Below are 23,934 nucleotides of genomic sequence, written 5' to 3'. Positions count from 1 at the left end.
TCTGGCACTGTTCCATAAGGAAATCTAGAGCGAGTGCTAAGATACGCATATGGTACTTTTCATTACCTCGTTCTATTCAGAGAAGGGCGGAATGACTGTTCTACTTCTTCACGAAGATTTATATTAACAAATATGGCTTCAATTTCACCAGTGCATAGAACATACTTATTTTGAATTGATTGTGAAAGGAGTTACATATTTGAAGTTTGGTTGTCATCATTTAAAACATTAGAATATGTTAGCAAAGTTCTTAGGAGAGGACATATGACAAACACATGGTTTAATGAATGCTTCCGTCTGGTGAAAGGAGTTGCCTAAATCCGTTCCCAGCCACGGCACACAGAAATAATGAAGGACAATGAAATTAAGGTACTACACGTTCTCAGCACACAGCTTTACAGCGCCAACTTCATAGTCATTATTATAAGGAATGCGGATAGTAAAAACATTCTACAATAAAACGAAAATGGCTGCCTTCTGGGTTGTAGCGCCATGTAGTCTGGTAGAAATCTGCCGACGTTTCAGAGGACCTTGCTGCCTCAATCATCAGGGGGATAAAGATGTTGGCAGAAAGGACCTCTGAAACGTCGGTAAACCCAACCCAGACAGCCATCTTCGTGCTCACCTCCGTGAGAACGTCAAATCCTACTTTTTCTGCAATAAATTAAAAGTGCATCCACACACTCGTTGTCCCATGTGACCTAATTACATAACCCAACCCGTTACCTTCGTCTTTATTTGATCCCTGTTCTACAATTACATAAAATTCATTCCGTCGAACGTAATACTGCAAGCTACTTTCACGCGTGGCGTACACTCTGCAACACTGATCGCAATCTCAGCACGGAATGGTCCAGAAAAGAAGAAATAAGTACCCTTGCGCTCATGTCCCGCGAGTTCTTCGCCGTAAAAATGTGATTACATTTGGCAGCTGTAAAATCGATCACGTGATCTAACAACGCATTACCGTGGCATAATACAGAGACTGGTGTTTTCGAAAAGACGGTCACGTAATAAGAAGTCTGCAACATCCAAGTTGACAGATACTCTGAGATGACATAAACGTAAAATAACTCCAGTTTCTACACGAAAAATTTCCAAGACGTAAAATGCAAACTGTATGTTTTCCTTCTTATTATTCTTCTTCTGAGATACCTGCCCTGGCTGAGGGCAGTTGCAGGGAGTGAGTGTCCTATAAATGACATTTTATATTCTATCGTTTGGAATTCCAAAAGATAGTTTATTAAATGATTGCAAAATAATTGACAATTTCGCTTTACCAGCCATTATGAAACCAACCAGCATACTAATTATTTTGCTAATTATACAGAACACAATTTTGTTAATCTTTTATGTATCAAATAGAGGAGTCAGGGGTTCAAGGTTGCGTGCGTGTATCAGGCGCCCACCATTAATTCCGTCCGTCCGTTCGTACGCGATGTTTGACCACTGACCCCTGACCCCTGTACAACGTTCCCCGTCCTTTCTTTCTCTACAGTTAATACGTTGTGCCCCTCCGGTGGCCACGCGTTGCTTCACTAAAGGATACGAACCCCGGTCAGCGCACGGATGCGTTTCTACGTTGCTCTGCCTTACCCTGTAACAATGGAGCCTTTCCAGCGGTGTGATCAACCACTAAAAAAATTCCTAACGTTTGTAGCGACAGGAATTTTGAAATCACCTGAAACAGTTCCCAAATTTGTCTTAAGAGCCAGAAGGGGAGAACAAAAGAAAAAAAATGATATAAAGAAATAAAGAGATAAAAAAAACAAGGGAAGAATTATTTGCGTATTTATTCTTCAGAACAGGTCACCTTTTCCGCGGTAAAACTGTGTTTGATTAATTCTATTAAAAACTTACACTCAGGCGTCTTATGTTAGCCTACAGACGTCAGCTGAAGATGTCACTTGCTTGCTTCTAACAAAAGTAAGTGTCATTGTAAAACAAACAAAGTTCATTGCCTTACTGAATGTTTCCGAGTCAATCTCTTGGGCGCATCTGAAACCTAACGTACACCATCAAATTAAGTGTTTACTTTAAATTTTGAATTTGTTTAAAGTGGAAACTTCACTAAATTTATGTTGTGTTCAGGATATTACCAAGAACAAGAACCTTAATTGAGATGTGTCCTTTTTGCACGCAAGAAGTAATTATAAGCAATGCTTAGCTAATTTTCGACCTTTCAAAATACAGAAATGAAAATATGTCGATAATTCGTTCTCCCACTTCTATTATAGGCCTAATAACAAGTGTACCATAAAACATGCAGAAAGTAAAATTATATAAAAATTACATAGAAATACAAACGCAGGATGCCATGTGGCCGATTCTGCACTTGTTCACTTCAAACTAGCTTATTTTTATATTGAAGCTGTTGTCCCGACGTTTCCTGAGGTTCCCAGATGCTTAGTGAAATATGAGAAGATACTTCACTTTGATCTACAAGTAATTAAAATATCCCACTAACGTTTTCAAAATTCAAAATTATGCTCTGGTTCACTGATCCTATGGGCTTTAATCAAGTCCATAACCACTGACAGATCCGCCTGCCAACAGAAAAGCAGAGAAGAAACAACTTCAATTTTAACGCGTACATTAAAGCAGAAACGTCTCTTTTGTTTCTGAGTTGCCACCCACTGCGAAAATTCATCAAAAAGAATCCTATACAAATTAACATACTAAAATGAAACCCATGCTAGTGAGGGCCCTCAGGTCCTCGAAAATTCTGCGAAACCACTCGCTGATTACCTCAATGCCCTATTTAAGAATGCACAGCGTTTCACCCCAAGTTTTTATTCACTTAAACTTACAATACAGTTAGAATCGTCGCAGCGAAATAGTATCTCAACACACGAACGAGCAATAGAGAAAAAAGTAACTTAATTACACTTTTTTGTTTTAAGAGATAAATTCCATGTTCCCCCGTAATACAGACTTTATGAAACTGTTTAAGAACTTAGTGTCACTGAGTGTTATTTAGATACCATTCTTTTCTTCTCTTATTTCCAACAACTACAATAACGCGACGTAAAAACTTTAAATAAATGAGTAACAGCAACCGAATTACAGTCAACGCGAAACACTAGCATTCTTTGAAAAAGAAATATGTATCTATATTTTAAGACGTACCACAGACCAAAGTCTTTCAAGTTTTGCTCCAGATGGAGTAACAGTCGTGAGTAAATTGTGGTTTCAACTGAGAAACAACCACATGATTACTTTATTACGTGAACAACACAACTAACAACCGATGGAACTCTGAACAACCTTCAATGAAGGAAAATAAAATAATAGCAGTAACAGAACGCACAGCAGCCAACAAACAAGATAACATGACAAAAACAATAACTCGCTAGTGATGCAAACATCTAATACATCTTGTGATCGAAGTACGTTCAGCTGTTCCGAGTCCTGGGCACAATGAAACTACAAGGACAACTTATTATCGTACATGATGCAAACAATCACTGGACCAGAAATACGAAGAAACCATCTTCCTATGTCTTTAAATTATTCTCTCCTTGATTAAGAACAGAATTTCTCGAAGACAGCTACTCCATGAGATAAACATGGAGCTTAATGGCACATAATTGTAACAAAACACTACATGCATTGAATTCGAACCTTCCCTCTTCCCCCTGAAGCCAGAAGTTCGCGTATACAATATATAAAATTGAGTTCCTACCTCAAAGAAAATACGACCTCTACTCCATTGCAAATATCAGCTGGTAAATGCTGTTCAAGCGAATAATCGTTGTTTATTCTCAGAATCAAGTGAAACGCATAAATATATTCTGTACGCAAAATGTACAGTTACTGATCGTTTAAAAAGATGATACACATGCCTGTCACCGAACACTCAGTCACTCAGTCAAGACGTTCTTGGAACGGTCATTAACACGGTTACAAGATCCCGCAACTGCACCGTAGTCTGAACCATATCTCCAAACCATGTTTCTTTATGATTCATTTTAAAATTATCCTCCCATCTACGTTTAGGTCTCGTAAGTGATCTAGAAAATATTATATCTTACCCTTAGTTACACACGGAAAAACACGGCGCTTACAGTTTTTAAAGTACGCCCTATTCAGAGTTAACATCAAGTTATCATCAGAGTATTTCCATACTCATGTCTGAAAGTTTATTTTGTATCTAACAGTAACGAGTTATATGAAATTTGATTAACCTCAATGATCGCTTGTCAAATTAAAATAATTCATACACATGCAATAACCGTGCCTTCCCTTCTTTTGTTATGTATCTGCGAGCAGCTACAAACCCCTAGAGCCTATTACAACACTCGTTTAGGCCTATCAGGAGCTGATCCCATATTGTAAAGTTCATTCATATAAGTTTACTTATGCACAACGGATATTGTTATTGACGAAGATAAATAACTACAGATAACCCTAATGTTCTTCCTTCACCTTCTGCATCATTAAGTTGATGATTTCCCAGCACCCATATCAGTAAAAGGATTATTATTAATGAAGATGAATGACGGCTCACGAACAGAATACATCTAGGAGCATTGACAAACACGTAAATGCCCTCCTGCTTTAGCATTTACGCAAGTACTGACCAGACTCGGTTCAAGTGATAAATGACTAGGGTTATTTAACAACGCTTCCATCAACTGCATGAGTTATTTAACGTGTATTAGGATGACTGTGAATAATGAATTATGTGAAAGTAAAACGATCATTTGCATAGTTTAACTTACAAATACAAATCTGTAATAATTCACAATCATCGGGACTGGTTCATTTTATCATTCGCACCAAATGAATAAATTTAAACCGCATTTTTCAAAAAATTAAAAATGACTCGCCATTTCCTACTCATGTAATAAAATTCTCATATTGCCGCCAGACACTTCCATGCAGAATGTAGGACACGAAGTGCGACTTGCTGGCCGACATCCACAGAACCTTGGATACCCTGCAGGGATTGTTACGCTGTAACAGATTAACTTGAGTGGGCGAATGCGTGACTGGAGTGGGTGGTAATATAAGATAACATATTACTTAATAACAGCATATAACACATGCCAGATAAATCTCTAGTACATAAGACAGCATTACCACAACGGAAGAAAACAATTTCTACGACAGCAGCCAGGGCAATCATATAATCAAACAAAAGTAAAATCACTGTTAATGAATACAGGTACACGAAAACGTGAGCTGTAGCATACCTGGATAAAGTTAGAAATGTATACAAAATCTTGGTTGTAAAACCTCATGGAAACAAAGTACTCAAGACACGTATTCGAAGATGGAAGGGCAGTATTAAACTAATTAATAAAAAAAATAGGATGTTCGGTGAAAAGTGAATTGATCTGAACACAGAACACAGTTGGCTCTACTGAGAACTACCAAAATCCTGATTTCGATTATGAATTGTTGGCTTAAATTTGCAATTCAAAATTCGTCTTTGAACTACAAAACTATTTATTTAAAACAATAGCGGAACAAAGTTTCATCAATTAATGTTATAAAACAAATTTTTATTTACACAAATATGGGTAAATACAGAAATGAAACAAACAATCAAACCAAACAAATAACTGTAAAATTCTCTGAGAAAACACTTTTGCTCTGTAATGTATGAATAATTAGAGGGGTATTTTGTACCCACTAAATTTATAAGAAATTAATACATACAAAGTTTTCTCCCGTTTACCGTTTGCTCATTACTAAACACCATCACACATAATTTCAGATTAAAAAATTCAGAATTTCTATTATTATTTACTGCCGTAAACGGAGCAACACGCGCAAACTCACCAGACGGACTCCAAAATAAAAGATTAAATTTTATTTTGTTTGAAAAAATGTCAGAAACTGAATAACCAGTAAATTAGTTAGGCATTAATCTTCACAGTCAGCATTCCATTGACACAATTCAGTTATCTACTATTTATAAACCCATGCGAGCTAAGTCCACTACAGAACCTAAAAGTAGTTATCGACTGCCGTTCGATATATCGCATGTGCTGTAACAATTCGACCTGCGTCCGTTTAGAACGGAAACATATTAACACAGAAACACTATCTAAAAGCAGTGTGAAGAAACTGTGAAGAAAACGTGGCGAATTTGACCTTACTTAAAAACATATTTAACAATATTTATGTCCTCTATCTTCCTCTTGAAGTCTACGAAAGTATTTGATGTGCATACAAATAACATGTTACATACGTAAACATACTTTTTACATTTCCTTGGGCAGACAAGAGTCAATATATTCAGAGAGGTCACAATACAATTAACATCAATAACCCATACAATAAGTTTCGTGTTAACACGCATAACTGAACTGGCAGCACGTAGCTACTTCAATTCCGCAGGCGTTGTTACACTACATTTCATCATAGCCCAGTTGCTAAGAGACAAATATTTTCGTATGAAGTAACATTATACCCACTTGAATAAAGTGCGCCAGTATATACGTTAAGTCCACCCTATCTTAAGACAAACGTTTTTCGTCCGCCTGCATGTACGACGAAGCCACCCTCTCCAGTAGCTTCACCCACCGAGGCCTCTCCATGGCTTCACCGTTGAACTTCTAAACACATCTTTTGCAGTGTGGAGACTGTGTTTGACGAATAACATTGTCAGGGGGTGTAGATAATACTGTTTCTTTTTAACTGAATGACATTTGAGGTTCTCACGGCGGTAAAGACGTCAATTTATGCCAATAAGGCTCTTGAGATTTATATTCCGTAGGTGTTGGATCAAATCTCGAAAGATTTATGACCATCCATGGCTCGCTTTCCTCAGTCTCTGTGAACACCTTAGGATACCCCACAACGGCCTCATCTCAAATTCGCCAGTAATGATCATATTTCCACCTCATCCGACTGGAAAGATCCTTGAATTCATAATGTGACTTAGTAACTTCCACTCGAGGTAAAAAATGTTTTCAAACGTGTCTTAAAGACAAATCAGATCAAAATCCATCAAGCTAGTTCACACTACATTGCTTACATGTTGATCACAAGCCAATAATCTCATCACATGTACCGTCTCCATTATCTGCAAAGAGTCACCAACGCTGTTTAAATTGGGGTGGAGGGTTGAAAAGTAAAATTAGCTGCAATTAAGTATATTATTTTACCAAATAGTCTCCACCCTACGGATAGCACAGTTTATTCTAACAGCTACTAGTTTTACAGGTAACTAAACTGACAGAATGAACCATTACTGCCTTTACAGCTAGATGAAAAATATTTTGATGGAATTATAAAAAATACATATGACACGACTAAGAAACGAAGCGTATGTTTTTGAATGACAAGTAAAAGAGAAAGTTTACTTGAATTTGGACGCGGTCCATATTACACACATTCACTTTCGAACTTCTTGCATTCGTTAATTTCGTAACAGATCAGTTTAACTCGTTGAAGCATACACAGTACTTAAGCGCACCTATCACTTGTTTCAACTTTCAATAACTCGGGATTTCGGTCACAAAGCTCTGCAGATTTCGTTTGGTTCTTTCTCAACATATACCTAATTAATAGATAGGTCAATTGAATAAAAATATTTCTTGGATATTATCCATCGTCTAGTAAATATAAAACGTAAAACGACGTTTCGGAGATAGGGATTAGCTCTATCTAGTGGGCCCAACTGTGTAGGAACCTGAAGACGGAGATAGAGTCCCATCTCCGAAACGTCGTTTTACGTTTTATATTTACTAGACGATGGATAATATCCAAGGAAAAAGTCCGGAGATAGGGATTAGCTCTATCTAGTGGGCCCAACTGTGTAGGAACCTGAAGACGGAGATAGAGTCCCATCTCCGAAACGTCGTTTTACGTTTTATATTTACTAGACGATGGATAATATCCAAGGAAAAAGTCCGGAGATAGGGATTAGCTCTATCTAGTGGGCCCAACTGTGTAGGAACCTGAAGACGGAGATAGAGTCCCATCTCCGAAACGTCGTTTTACGTTTTATATTTACTAGACGATGGATAATATCCAAGGAAAAAGTCCGGAGATAGGGATTAGCTCTATCTAGTGGGCCCAACTGTGTAGGAACCTGAAGACGGAGATAGAGTCCCATCTCCGAAACGTCGTTTTACGTTTTATATTTACTAGACGATGGATAATATCCAAGGAAAAAGTCCGGAGATAGGGATTAGCTCTATCTAGTGGGCCCAACTGTGTAGGAACCTGAAGACGGAGATAGAGTCCCATCTCCGAAACGTCGTTTTGCGTTTTATATTTACTAGACGATGGATAATATCCAAGAAAATTTTTATTCAATTGACTCTTCACCATCGTCAAGAAGTTTTAGATTTGATAATAGATAGGTCTTTATAACAGACTCACGGCGGTTTACTAGGGTTATGGCAATAATTCGTAAATATTATTTATGGCAGTAAAATTTCGGTCACAATTCATCACCAGATGCTTTGTTTTCATATACAAAGGTGGATAATTCGTATGTAGGATCTGCGATTTTCACGGCATTGAGTCTGAAAATGACTGTCTTCTGGGTTGTTGCACCGTGTAGTCTAGTAGAAGTTTACCGACGTTTCAGAGGTCATACTGCCTCCGTCATCAGAGCGATGAGTATGAAGATTTCTGTCTTCTGGGTTGTTGCGCTGTGTAGTCTGGTAGAAGTTTACCGACGTTTCAGAGGTCATACTGCCACCGTCATCAGGGCGATGAGTATGAAGATTTCTGTCTTCTGGGTTGTTGCGCCGTGTAGTAAGGTAGATGTTAACCAACGTTTCAGAGGTCATACTGCCTCCGTCATCAGGGCGATGAGTATGAAGATTTCCGTCTTCTGGGTTGTTGCGCTGTGTAGTCTGGTCGATGTTAACCAACGTTTCAGAGGTCATACTGCCTCCTTCATCAGGGCGATGAAGATTTCTGTCTTCTGAGTTGTTGCACCGTGTAGTAAGGTAGATGTTAACCAACGTTTCAGAGGTCATACTGCCTCCGTCATCAGGGCGATGAGTATGAAGATTTCCGTCTTCTGGGTTGTTGCGCTGTGTAGTCTGGTCGATGTTAACCAACGTTTCAGAGGTCATACTGCCTCCTTCATCAGGGCGATGAAGATTTCTGTCTTCTGAGTTGTTGCACCGTGTAGTAAGGTAGATGTTAACCAACGTTTCAGAGGTCATACTGCCTCCGTCATCAGGGCGATGAGTATGAAGATTTCTGTCTTCTGGGTTGTTGCACCGTGTAGTCTGGTAGATGTTAACCAACGTTTCAGAGGTCATACTGCCTCCGTCATCAGGGCGATGAGTATGAAGATTTCTGTCTTCTGGGTTGTTGCACCGTGTAGTAAGGTAGATGTTAACCAACGTTTCAGAGGTCATACTGCCTCCGTCATCAGGGCGATGAGTATGAAGATTTCTGTCTTCTGGGTTGTTGCACCGTGTAGTCTGGTAGAAGTTTACCGACGTTTTGGAGGTGCGTGTTGTCTCCATCGTCAGGGCGATCATCTTCAAGTCACTCTGGAAGTCCGGTGCTCAATGTTTCGCTCCACAGAGGTCAGATCTCCCTTCCCTCAAGCGCCAAAGTCTGCGTCCTTTACAACACGTCGCCCTACACATTAGAATCAATTGTTTTCCTTCCCTTTCGAAGTGGGAATGACTATTGAGCAATCTCCATGAAGCGAGCACAGATAGCCCCAACACATCTGCTCCAGGACCCAGTGGTCCTTCCCCTCACATATCCGTTACTATTCAGGAACCCCAAAATGAACGACGTTGCTGCTGTTACAGTTTTAAATATACGTTACCAAGTCAACAGCTGTTGATTTGCCTGGGCCATGTCCAAATGTGTGTTCTAAATACTGAGCAATGCAGTAATGTATAAACAATGTACGTTCAGGTAGACATCGAAACATTCGTCAACAAAACTGGAAAACTACTCCACATTTTCACACGTATTTTCCGACTGCATTCCTTACGATTCTGTGTATAATTATAATTGCTCACGATTTTCATATTCGTTTATTCCAAATATAATTTTGCTAATGACAGAATTAATCAAAAGTACACATACCACACAACAATAACATACTATCAATTCCCACCTTTCTTTGTCTCTAATAGTTTTAACCTTTTCCCATCCATTTTCCTCCACTGTCTATTTATTTGTAACTTTTTGGGCAAGGCCGTGGTCTAGGCAACACAGAGTTTTCCTCCGGGGGCTTCCCCGGTTTCTCCGCCCTCTGCCTTTCCTACCTTATTTTTCTCTCTCAGAATTTTTAGCACATTTTTTCTATTCCAGGATGTCAAAGGATGCTGAGGAAAATCGCGTAAAACCTCTCAGGATAACCGGACACCAGGCCGAGATCAAATTCTGAACCTAAAAAAATACGAAGGAATGCCAACCTATCACCGCGAGCATACCTAGAAGTGGAAATACAACCCAATTTTCGCCCGGAGCAAGCATTGTTTATATTCAGTTTTCACTCTCAGAAACGTATTCCATTTTAGCACTAAGTTCCCGCGTACACGCGCCACGATCCTCTTTTCTGACTCATTCCGGAGGACAGTCGGTTATCTTGACCTTTGACACGGAAACTTGCGCACATGTGCGGGTAAGTTAGGGCCAGCGACGGATAAAGATTATTTTGCAAGTGCAAAATAGTCACTTCATGGCACTTACCCAGCTTAAAAATCACTTAGGAGAGACACGTAGATGGGAGAATATTTCTGAAATATATATTAAATAAATATGGCGCTGATGATATGAACTGAATTCGTCTGGCTCATGAGAAGGGCCACTGTCTGGCTCTTGTGAACACGTTAACACCTTCCGGTTCCAAAAAATGAGGGGAATGTCTGAAACAGCTCAATGACCATCAGCTTTTCTGCAAGGAATCTGATCCACGAGTTAGTTTGGATCTACAGGGTGGGTGGGAAGTAAGTAGGCATTGAGAAATGGTTATAACCTCTATATTTCCAATGTATAGCGATTATTTAATGCCTACTTACTTCTCACCCACCCTGTATATACATTGAAATTTCTTTTCTTTATTGCTACAGTGATAGTTACATTTTACGCTCTCCAAATTTAAAACATTCCTTCAGGAAATCAACCGAAAAGATACTTCGTTCTACCCGTATTTACACATCTAATTCCACAGCGCTCAGTCCTTATTGAGAAACTGACAGTCGCATAGCTAGCCAATAAATTCGCCGTCTTCTACGAAACCCTAAGGTTCATTAACGTGTTCACAAAATCCCACCAACAATCCCTATCCTGAACCAGATAGAGTCAATCCACACCATCTCACGCTATTTCGGAAAAATTGTTTTAATATTATTCTCACGTCCACGCCTAATTCGGGGCACATCTACACACAGAAAGACAACACCAGCCTTAGTAGCAGTCATCAGGTGGGATCGAACGGTCTATTGTCTTCAGATTGGTACAGAGGCTTTACGCAGAAAATTCTTCATATAAAAAGGAAAAATATCCGCCATTGGACAAGGAACACGTCTTTAGTATTTCCTGCCGACGTTCCACACCGAGTACCAAAGACACTCGGGATTTCAATATCTGAACTTGCAAGTCTCCTCTTTCCTCTTTCATTCTCCCCTTCTTTATCGTCTTCTACCAGTCTCTATAATTTTCAGCTTTTAATTATTTCGTCCTCGTGTCTCAATTTTATCTTTTTCTGTCCTCCTGCCCCCCTCTCTTCTCGGTTACGACCTCTCTATTTCAAATCGGCCCCCTCATCTTCACCAGTTTCGTGTCTTACAGCCGTCAAGACGTTAGTTTACTCTGCACGATGATTCAACGATGTTAAAATAACGTTCTGAAAGCCAGAGAAAATAGAAACATCCGTGCTCATCAAATGGATCAGCAGTATTCGATACCTTTTTTTAGCCTACGTATGAACAGCGTTGACAAAATAAAGCGGACAGCGGACACAATTCAATCCGTCCCGTGGTAATATTCTGATATCATTGACTCGCCCCTTCAGTTTTCATTTTTTCATGAAACCTGCACAGAAAATGTTACAATCAAAATAAAAATAAAGATTTTTACCAAACAGAAATTTTGGAGGTTTCTTCGTTGGGCAAACGGGAGGTGCCCATTAAAGAGAGACCGTTGATTTTTTTAGATGATAATATTAAAATGTATCTCAAGCAAATAGGTTGTGAGGATGGATCTTGTGAACAAGACATTGAATCTTAGGGTTCTACAAAAGATGGGAAATTACTGAGTAGCTAAATGACTTCAGATTCTGAGGAGGAAACCCTGTTTCATCTAATTGGTCATCCAGTGCGAATAACTGACAGCTAATTGACAATTTACACATAACAGAAAAATAACCTTACTGCTCGATCTGGCGTCGCAACTAGCAATACAACCTGGGCTACGAAGCCCGTCTCCTTTCATTATGTTTTGCTGGCCGCAGCTGATACCGGTAACCCATTTTGTGACAGTAAAATGAGTCTAGGGCCTGTCGACTCAACATATCACATTTCCCTTCATTGCTCCGGAAGCATAAGAAATGGGAAGGAAGGGGGGGGGGGGGTCCCCATCACTCATCAACACCTGGTTTTATGGCTCCCTCGCTGACATCTTTTGTACCGCCGTTAGAAAGGTATTTCTTGGATAAATGGGAACCTTTCCCTATTCCTCTTAAGAGCAAGAGATCGCCGTTGATTCCTTCATGCTACATATTACCGCCCGCCTCATATTAAAATACATTCAGGTCATGATAAATACTGCAAGTAGACCTATCCAAAGGATTTTTCTCTTTACAATGTCATCTTCAAAATTAACTGCCTTGTTTGTCGCTAAACGACAATTTATTTTAACATAGCTGTCTTCTGTGTCGCTACCTCCATCATGATGGAGGCAGCAAGGACCTCTGAAACGCTGTTAAACTTCTGCCAGGCTACACGGCGCTACAACCCAGAAGACCGCCATCTTCGGACTCGCCGCTGTGAAAACCTCTAATCCGACAATTTATTTGTTGGAAACATGTTTCTATTTCTCATTATGATTAATTTATAGCAACAAAAATACAATTTACCTTAAAGAAATGTACACGTTCACCTTTTTGTATTTAAAAAAACATATTTAATCCCGTATGAATGAAAGGGACGCGTAGAACAGAGCATTAACTGCATTACGCATGGCAACAGGCTGATTCACTGAATTAGATTATACCGCAGAACATGAGGATTTTGTGAATTTAAAAGAGAGAGAGAGAGAGAGAGAGCCCAATTTGGAAACTTACAACTCTCCCAGGCTTATTCTCATCTTGAGGGATTCAAAGACTCAGTCTCTCGCCCACTATTTTCAGCATAAAATTGCGTTCCAGTGTTTCCCGATCCTCCCTTCTTTAAACTTGAAATATTTCTGACAATCCTAAAGATAATATTGCAATATCAAGGTAAACTACATTCTATGTAAAATCAAAACGTTATTTCGTTACTTTTTACCGGGTTTAATTGTCCACTACAAAGGATATTCTGTAAAACTCATCACGAAACAAGTGGTATCTACCCTTTCCCAACTGCGATTTGTCTTTTTTCCCAGTATACAGATGTTCTAAGCAAAGACGCGAAACGATAATCAGTCAAAATACGAAATATATTTTGGTTTAAATCATAACTAATCCATCACAGGCAAAATAACACGGTTCATCCACAGGCTACGGACTCACGGGTTGGAGTTCGATTTGCGAGAGGGGTTGAGATATTTCTCTACCGCCAACGAGATCCACACACTTTCTGGTCCGGTTCGTGCTCTTCATGGGGTTAAAGTGTCCGACGTGTGAAACTGACCTCTTATCTCCGCCTAGCGCTGAGGTTCGTAACAACTTCATAGGGATTTGCATTCATATGCTTCATTGAATGATACAGCAGCTTAATCAGCAGAGACGCAAGGTAGTCTACAGTAACGGGTAGGAAAATACCTTGGTTTCAATTTACTCAGATACGATCTGCCCATCTGAACCGGGATGATTCAGTCAGCAAAGCTGAGAAAGTTCGTGACAGGGGTGTAAACTGTTCTCGCCGAGACGTCCAGACGTGCTCTGAGACAGTGCGTGCCATGTTGAGAGGGCGATGCCAAATCCTGCAGAGCCGCTATCAAACGCTAGTGCAGAAGCCAGCTCGTTGCATGTTGTTGGCCCCTCGGGATTTGATTATGTAAATTCGAACCGATAATCATTCAAAATATGTTCCAATTGTGCACAATTCGTCCCACAGACCAGCTACTGTGGCTGGTAACTTTATCACGGGGCATTTATTAGTCTGTATGATAAAGCAACACAAATCTAATTCTCGCTACGATCGCTGTATGGAAGCAGATATTTCGCATTCTCAATTGCATTTCCTTTAACAATTTTATGTCTTACAGAATTAGAAGTATTTCGGTTAGATGAACGGTGGGTTAGTTAACAAATCTCTATAAATTCCAAAAGTTTTTTAGTGTCAAATGATATTGAAAGTTCAAATGTTTTTCTCAACACCCTGGTCTCAAAACATATAAAATGTTTAAACCCATTACAAAGCTGCGTGGCACGAGACTTTTAAATTGCTTGTGACGCAATGGAAATATTTCAGACTACGTAATGACTGACCACTAGAATGTACACAAACGACGAACTACAAAGAGTCAACATTCCTTTCACAGCCACCTTGAAATATACACAAATTCGTCTTCTGTTGACGCACGTCGCGAGAAATAAGAGATGCCACAAAAATAAACATTTCGGAGTTTCTAAAAGCAATTTTTATGTACTCTGATGATGGAAACGCGGGGAAAAATTCCACAATTTAACGAAAGCGGTCTTTAGCACTTGGTATTAGACCAAATTTCATTCCCAATACGGTATATTTCAGATGTTTACTGAGTTCGAAGTATATTAACTGTTACACTCCATTACGACACGCTAAATCCGTAGCGTAATTAGGAATTATAACAAGTTTGTGATAAAATGAGTGTTGTGATTTGGATTAAATAGCAGTCTCCGGGAAGTTTGAATGTAAAAGTCTGGTATAAATTTACCAAACGTTTCAGAAACACATGTTGCCTCCATCATCGCCCTGACGATCGAGGAAAGTACCTCTGAAACGCCGGTAAACTTCTGCCAGACTACACTCGCTACAACCCACAAGACAGCCATCTTCAGTCGAATCCAGCAAACACTCTTTTTCTCCAAGATACCTCTTCCTTCCGGATTTTTCGACTTAAAATTCTGGATGCATATGTCACCCTCGACATGAGCGTTGCTTGTCTCCAGTACACAGGGAGACTCCGGAAGAGTGGTGGACCCGGAGTCTTTTTTAGCTACCCCTGATGACGGAGGCAGTATGACCTCTGAAACGTTGGTAAACATCGACCAGACTACACGGCGCAACAACCCAGAAGACAGAAATCTTCATACTCATCGCCCTGATGACGGAGGCAGTATGACCTCTGAAACGTTGGTTAACATCGACCAGACTACACAGTGCATCAACCCAGAAGACAGAAATCTTCATATTCATCGCCCTGATGATGGAGGTAGTATGATCTCTGAAACGTTGGTAAACATCTACCAGACTACACAGCGCAACAACCCAGAAGACAGAAATCTTCAGACTCAGCGCTGTGAAAACCTCAAATCTTACTTACTAAGTCTACTTTGAGTACACATGTAAAAAACAAATTGGAAAGGATAACACTTTCCACATGCCTGGAATAACTGCAAACTGTTCAATGTGAAGGATTACATACACTGAAGTTTGTCCTTCACAATTTCCTGTCGCATTCCACTACGGTACCTTCAACTGTCATCACCGGCTTCCTCCGTCAGTCCTCTGTAATATAACCTACAGGTATGTTCTAATCTGAGACCGTTTATGGATGCTGTAATAAGATTCTAGTAAGCTGGTAGGCTGTTGAACACATTGTCAGTTAGTGACTAGACTCATCAGAACCACTCGTTCGTTGATGAAAGTTTCCCTTGGTTCACAAAAGAAATAATACAGTATCTATGACCATGCAAGCACATCTGAAACGTCGGCAGAATTCTACCAGACTACACGACGCAACAACCCTGAAGACAGCCATCTCCTTAATCTTCTTCAGTGAATTAATTCACCTTTAAAACTGATTTTCCATTTCGAGATAATGTAAACGGTGTTCCTTGTACACGACTCAATTACAGACTTGGAACTTAAAATAATGTAGCTTTACAATAAGGTGATCAGTTGCGTAAGTAAGATTGGTTTGTAGGCCTATTAGGGCTGATAATTTTAAACAAACCAAATTCAGTGACAAATAATAACAGTTCGTTAGATATGGTAACAATGAACAATCCTCAAATCCTCCAACAGGTGACGGTAAATTAAAGTTGTTTCAAATAATTACGGCCTACAGTTCAACAAATTATTTGGCTGAACAAAACGAAAATCAAGTGGGGCAAAATAAAACGAACCATTGTTTTATGTCCACACTGACGCACGTTTTCAATCCCAAACATGAATTTCATAACAAAAACAAACAATGATCACGACCTTATGACGAGAGTAGATCACGAAGCGACGAAGATAATTTAAAATTTGTCCTTAATCCATGAAATGCGTGATGTATCCTTGCAAAACAAAACAGATTATTTCAATAATGGTGGGGGGAGAGTTTAACTTTCGTGAAGTAAATATGTGAATAAATTGGTACACCGAAAACAAGAAAGTACAAATTCAACATTTTAAATATGTTAATCACATTCAGCTGTTTTTTTCAATCATAAAAACACATTTCTCCATCATATTCCCATACATTTGTGACCATATGGTTTAAAAGTACACCATTCGTAAGTGAACGTGACTGTACCGGGGTTACGGACTTTCTTTCTCTCTCTGTCCACGGATACCGGTATTCAGCCTCCACGTACGTAAAATCTTGAATCTTTTATCTAGCAACGCTGCTGGACTTTTATTCAGCTTTGAAAAAGTCTTGCTTATTATCCAGGGAAACATAAACAAGCCGACATAAAGATTTTCTTTCCGCTAATATGATTTGTTCAACCTCCTTCTACACAAGATAACAAAAAATACAAATAAACTCACCACTAATTCTCCTCATGGCGCCAAGCACGGAATCCAAACGATAAACAAGATGAGTTTCACGTCACAAATGTGGCTAGCACTGACAGAACAGTCCAAAAAGGACACACAGCACATTCACAAAGTTTATGATTCACCGCTCCATAATAATGAAAAACATTGTAATGTAAGATACTATCATTATTATCTCTTGCATTGATGTTATCACCTGTCCACCATAACCGATCACAGATACAAAAAACTATCGGCGAAAACAACAACGAGGTATACGCTTTCGCACTTCGTCAAGCACAGATGCTACTTGTATGAGCTAGACAACGCGACTCGCGCGCACTCTACTCCACGCTATTAGTAAGGTAGGCAGAGTGGTAGGGAGAGAAATGGACGAGTTCATTTCAGACAGAAGGGAGGGACATGGCGCACCCAGCCTAGAACCGCGGTGTTTAAAATGATCCGTCTTCAAAGACGCATTGTCTCTCAGATGACAATCAACAAAAAAGACGTAAACGACAACTAACATGGAGCTCGTCTCAAAGAAGCAGCAGCTGTTGTCGCAGGAAAACAAGTGAACTGTCGGCGTTTTATAAACAAAAAGACACGCTGTAGGAAGTAAGCCACACAAGGACTATAGAAACACAAAAAAGGTTCTCCAACAAAAACTTATCAATCTAAAACATTTCACAACAAAGTTTTATACAAATTCCTCTTACAGTTCGCCGCATTCAACGCATCGTCTAATCTCAAAAATCTTGTTGAACAATATATCTCAAACTTTCCGTACCATGGGTTGCAGAATCTTGTAGTCTGCTAAACGTTTTCCGAAGTTTCATAGGCACTTGCTGCCTCCGTCATCAGGACGATGCTTGAGGCTGGAAATACCTCTGAAATGTCTATAAACTTCTACCAGACTACACAGCGCAACAACCCAGAAGACAGAAATCTTCATCGCCCTGATGACGGAGGCAGTATGACCTCTGAAACGTCGGTAAACATCTACCAGACTACACAGTGCAAGAACCCAGAAGACAGGAATCTTCATACTAATCGCCCTGATGACGGAGGCAGTATGACCTCTGAAACGTTGGTTAACATCGACCAGACTACACAGCGCAACAACCCAGAAGACAGAAATCTTCATACTCATCGCCCTGATGACGGAGGCAGTATGACCTCTGAAACGTCGGTAAACATCTACCAGACTACACAGCGCAAGAACCCAGAAGACAGGAATCTTCATACTAATCGCCCTGATGACGGAGGCAGTATGACCTCTGAAACGTTGGTTAACATCGACCAGACTACACAGCGCAACAACCCAGAAGACAGAAATCTTCATACTCATCGCCCTGATGACGGAGGCAGTATGACCTCTGAAACGTCGGTAAACATCTACCAGACTACACAACGCAACAACCCAGAAGACAGTCGTCATCTTCGTACTCGCCGCCGTGAGAACCTGAAATTTCACGATTCTAACTTCGTCTTAGTGCTTCAAATCTCGAACATAAAAAATGTATAAGCCTCTTTATGTGAAACTTACGAGTATTTGGCTTAATGAAACAGGAAATGTGAGCAATTTATATTTTCTGTCCCATTTTGTTAATTTTTACTGGAGGCATTTGCTTTAAAGCATGCCTTAGTGTAGGAAGCAAATGATTATATGCCTAAGAGCTATTTATTCAATAATTAATTTTAGAATTTCTCAGCGAATACCTGTGGTCTTTATTACGTAATTTCGCTTAAAATTAAATAAAATACAGTGACTTAAAGAAGACAAGCAATTTCAGAGCACCACTGCTTAAAACACTGTATGACAGCAGTTAACAATATTGAGCCCAAATAATTAGTAGATGTGTCCTGTCAAAAAATACTTAAACTGAACTTTGTTGTTTTGGGGATTTGTGAAATCGTTATCTCTGTAATTATTAGACATTCAAGTAATTTAATACCTTTATGAGAATCCACTGCTAAGTGTTTTTTATATAATTTACCTTAAAAATTCTGTACTTTGTACATCTTAATTAGTTAATTAATTTATAATTTTCATAACCCAGTGTCTAGTTTTAGCCTCATTATATTTAATAGAGCCTTCCAGAGGGTATTGTAATTTCTAGTAGACAGTTTTAAAAGATTGCTGTTAGTAGGTGTAAGGCTTGGCGTTTCTTGGGGCAGAGAAATACACTTCGTTATACTTTTTACATTACTTTATATATTTAAATATTCAGTAAACTCTCGATTTAAAGAAATTCGGATTTAGCGGACACTGTTTGGTACTGACAAATTTTTTGTGGACGACAGGCATTAGAGAACATTCACGGTTTTAAAGTACAAAGTGCGTTAAAACTGAAAATGTCTCGCTAATGACCGTTGAATTTTTGTTGTTGCGCTTTGTAGGTGTCCGTTTCAAATTACTAATCTGTTTAATGGAGTTTCTAACGGAAACTATGCTTTCAAGACACATTACAGGCATAATAAAAACAACTATGCAATTTAATTTACAATCGACATTACAGGACACCCCTTCACGCCTATTAATTAGTTAAATCGCGTGTTGTTCTTTTTTTATATGACACTTGCGCAGAAAGTTATGGAGACGAATTTATTATATTAAGTTTATACTACCAAAAACTGCGTCTTAATTACGCTGAAAAATAATCAATTCTGGCATATTTATGATACTACTAAAATATTGTAAAGAATTCTGCAGGTAAAATAATTGCAGAGTACTGCAATCCGGGTCGTACCTTCGACGGGATTCAGCCCTGGATCTGGTGAATACAAAACAGGACACTAAGTCAACGAGAATGAGACGCGCTGGCTTCAAGATAGGTTACTAATTTTAACAATATAAACCTTCTCTCATTTGTAACTAGTTTGGCTGTCACTACATAGCTCTGAGTGACTTAAATTCTGTGACACTTTTAACATTACTGCTTCTCTCAGTAAAATTATTCTTATAGAGTATGTAATATTTCGGTGAGGCTTGGTTAGTGTAGGTTAGGTTAGGTTAGGTTAGGTTAGGTTAAGTTAGGTTAGGTTAGGTTAGGTTAAGTTAGGTTAGGTTAGGTTAGGTTAGGTTAGGTTAAGTTAGGTTAGGTTAAGTTAGGTTAGGTTAGGTTAGGTTAAGTTAGGTTAGGTTAGGTTAGGTTAGGTTAGGTTAGGTTAAGTTAGGTTAGGTTAGGTTAGGTTAGGTTAAGTTAAGTTAGGTTATGTTAGGTTAAGTTAGGTTAGGTAAGGTTAAGTTAGGTTAGGTTAGGTTAAGTTAGGTTAGGTTAAGTTACTTTACTTTAGATTGTTAGGTTGTGTCAGTGTGCGTCTTACTTTGTTTTAGTTTTTTTTTATTATTCAAGTTACTTCCATGTCCGGTTTGGTCAGTTTATTGGCGTTACCCCCTGTAATGAGTTACATAGTACTTAATTTTAATTTTCATAGCATCTGGAATCTTTGATTTCTTGGGTTGTGCATTTCACCAATAAGTGAACAAACTTCACGCAACAGACTGGACACGTATATATACCATCTCCAGTAGCAAGTTCCACCATAAAAGAGCATCTATACCAATTAATGTTGTTAGTGACACTTTAAAGTAAAACGACAGATACTGTGACAGTGGACCAACGTTTGCTGCTACACACAGCATCATCAGTTGGTTTTATCAGGGCTCGAGACGCCCTCGACTCGGTGGCCCAGAGGCCATCTGCTGGGACATTCCAACAAATCACATGCGTGCTCCGGAAAGCTGATCTCTCCCCTCCTCCCAAACGCTCTCTCTACTAGTGTCGGTTTCACGGGAGATGGTCCCAAAATTACGAAGTTTTAAGGATGTAATTGATTTCAGTCGTGTTTTGCTTCCGAAAGCGTTAGCAGAATACGATCATCATTAAAGTAGTTCCGGTGCCATTATGAGCACAATAAAATGGTTTCCATCCTTTGAAACACAAAATTCATCTACATAATATTTACAAATTAAGTCCTAACTTCAAAGTTATTATTATAAAAATCAAATCGTTAATAAAGTTTAAAGAAATAAACGCTATTTGTTCTGAAATTAATATAAAGCCCGTAAATAGAATCATTGAGTAAAATGTAGTCTCTAGACGCTAAAATAGGAGTTACATGTAGTGCCCATTGTCCAAGGCGATTTGTGGTGCGTATTTGTGACATGGTGTGTAGCCTCTCTGGAGGTTGTATTTTAGAGGATCTGTTTTGTTATATTATCATATTTCATGTGTTCTATGGCAGCTTGTGAGGGTCTTCCTCCTATAATGTGACCTGCTGTTACTGGGTACTGTGTACATCACCATCAGGATATCTTTTCCGCAATTTCTTTTATCTGTTACCTGACTCTATTAGGTTAATGTTTCCACGTAAATCATCCACGGACGGCCATTTAGTGAAGGCTGGAGGATCAGTGTTCTAGAATGCTCGTGTCAGTATATTTGTATTGCATCTTCTTTGCGTTGAATCTTAGAATCAGTGTATTTTCTGTGACACAATAGACCTGGCTGTTGTATCCAACTGTAACAGCAGCCTGCTTCGTGTAGTTTATTGACATTTGAGCAGAGTGGAGTTGTTTTTGGAATTGTTGTTGTTGCTGTTGTTATTGTTATTATTATTGTAATCTTACAAAAGGAACTTTTAAAATGTAACTTTCTATTTGGATGTAAAAAAATTGGCTACAACCCTTTCATTTAAAAAATGTACAGGGCATGCGACTGGTCTACGTTATGACTGAATCATTATCATCCTCGTATCAAAGTGTTAGGTATCACCAGTGATCTTTTCCCTTCAGATTTCCTGGTTAAAATTCAGTAAGCATTTCACAACTCAAATGCATATCCCGTCTGTCTTAACCCTCTTGCTCTGACGACCGCAATTTTTCTAAAAAAAATCACAAATATTTATGCTCATCTTTAAACAAATTCCTTCATATCTCTGTTACGTCATTTAATTTGAGTATAAATACTCACCTTAGAACCCAGTACTCAAGTACCCTGTTTAAAATAACCTATATATAGAACTAAAATAAGTTCTGTGGCCCGGATACACAGGTCATTGGTTCCAGACCACGTCATGACCGGTCTGAGAGTGAAAGACACGTCTACACAGTGGATCTTAGTAACAATAAATGGACATAATCAATACAATTACGATCCAACTCATTTCCTGTTGCTCACTTCTCCACTCATCTGTTTAAGACAGCGGCCCATATGACACGTTTCTTCAGCCACGACTGCGAAGTCACGATGCCATTAGAACTACGTGTGACGGCGGTGTATGTAATTTATTACCATAAAATAATATCGGGAATGTGTATAAACTCCATGGAGCGCAGGCCGTCTTGAGAAGCCGATAGTAGTTCGGCGGCTAGTCACGAAATTTTCCACCTTTTGTTGAACTCGAAGGTTCATTACCGTGTTCTCAAAATCCCGCCACTGGACCGTGTCCTGACTGAATTCAATCCAGTCCATCCCTACATACCTCGTTTCTCTAAGATATTTTTAATTCAAACCTCCCAAGTACGACCAGGTTCCTCAAATGCTTCCTTCCCTTGAGGTTTTCTGACTAATATTTTCTCGAAGATTTCTGTCTTCTGGGTCGTTGCGCTGTGTAGTCTGGTCGATATTAACCAACGTTTCGGAGGTCATACTGCCTCCGTCATCAGGGCGATGAGTATGAAGATTTCTGTCTTCTGGGTTGTTGCGCTGTGTAGTCTGGTCGATGTTAACCAACGTTTCAGAGGTCATACTGCCTCCGTCATCAGGGCGATGAGTATGAAGATTTCTGTCTTCTGGGTTGTTGCGCTGTGTAGTCTGGTCGATGTTAACCAACGTTTCAGAGGTCATACTGCCTCCGTCATCAGGGCGATGAGTATGAAGATTTCTGTCTTCTGGGTTGTTGCGCTGTGTAGTCTGGTCGATGTTTACCAACGTTTCAGAGGTCATACTGCCTCCTTCATCAGGGCGATGAGTATGAAGATTTCTGTCTTCTGGGTTGTTGCGCTGTGTAGTCTGGTAGATGTTTACCAACGTTTCAGAGGTCATACTGCCTCCATCATCAGGGCGATGAGTATGAAGATTTCTGTCTTCTGGGTTGTTGCGCTGTGTAGTCTGGTCGATGTTTACCAACGATTCAGAGGTCATACTGCCTCCGTCATCAGGGCGATTGGTTAACATCGACCAGACTACACGGCGCAACAACCCAGAAGACAGGAATCTTCGTACTCACGGCTGTGAAAACCTCAAATCTTACATAATATTTTCTCATTTATCCCACGTGCATTATGTCCCATCCAACTTCAGCCATCTAATTATTTATTTAGCGATGGGTATCGGTAATGATGTTCCTCGTTGTGCATTTGTTTCTGTTCTCCTGTTATTTCCTCCCTCTTTGTTCGAAATAATTACCTCATCGCCTTGTCTCAAACATCATCAACATATTTGATATATTTGGGACTCACAACGGCGAGTCTGAAGACGACTGTCTGTGATGACAGAGACAGTAAGCACCTCTGAAACGTCGGTCACTTCCTACGAGACTACACGAGGCAAAATCTCCAAAGACTGTAATCTTCATCAATATGTGTTTTTCTATTATAATGAAAGATCAACCTTCACATTCATACAGAAATAAAATAAAATGTTTAGTCTGTATGTTTAATCTTTACACTTTCAGTAAGACAAAAAGTTTTTCAACTAAATGGTAGTTACTTTTAATATGAAACTATAGAAATCACATTTGTATTGACTTTCAACGGATTTCTTTCTCTCTTGAAACTGCAACCGCCATTAATAAAACATTTGGCTCTGTGAAAACTGTAATGCAGCTCCTTCATATGACTGAACCACACCTCAAATCCAGATAACATGTACCAGCTGCA

At 39.3% G+C, this 23,934-nt stretch overlaps 1 protein-coding gene across 3 annotated transcripts in view; it reads right to left on the bottom strand.

Annotated features, from left to right (window-relative positions):
- ckn (CRK like proto-oncogene, adaptor protein) overlaps positions 1-23,934 on the bottom strand; it is a 246,261-nt gene that overhangs the window by 192,979 nt on the left and 29,348 nt on the right. Inside the window, exon 1 of one of the 3 annotated variants that reach the window (XM_087342641.1) lies at positions 17,058-17,392. The exons of the other annotated variants lie outside the window; for them this stretch is intronic. Within the exon in view, the coding sequence (XP_087198767.1) occupies positions 17,058-17,073 (16 nt within the window). The 5' untranslated portion in view covers positions 17,074-17,392. Of the gene's footprint in view, positions 1-17,057; positions 17,393-23,934 lie in introns of those variants that run through there. 3 annotated transcript variants of the gene reach the window in all.

The sequence above is a fragment of the Zootermopsis nevadensis genome, unplaced genomic scaffold, assembly GCF_977971745.1.
Source record: "Zootermopsis nevadensis isolate Lab colony 2312 unplaced genomic scaffold, Znev_1.0 Znev_ptg000003l, whole genome shotgun sequence".
Taxonomy (NCBI): domain Eukaryota; kingdom Metazoa; phylum Arthropoda; class Insecta; order Blattodea; family Termopsidae; genus Zootermopsis; species Zootermopsis nevadensis.
The sequence above is the reverse complement of the archived record's forward strand: the minus strand, read 5'-3'. Positions and strand labels throughout refer to the sequence as shown.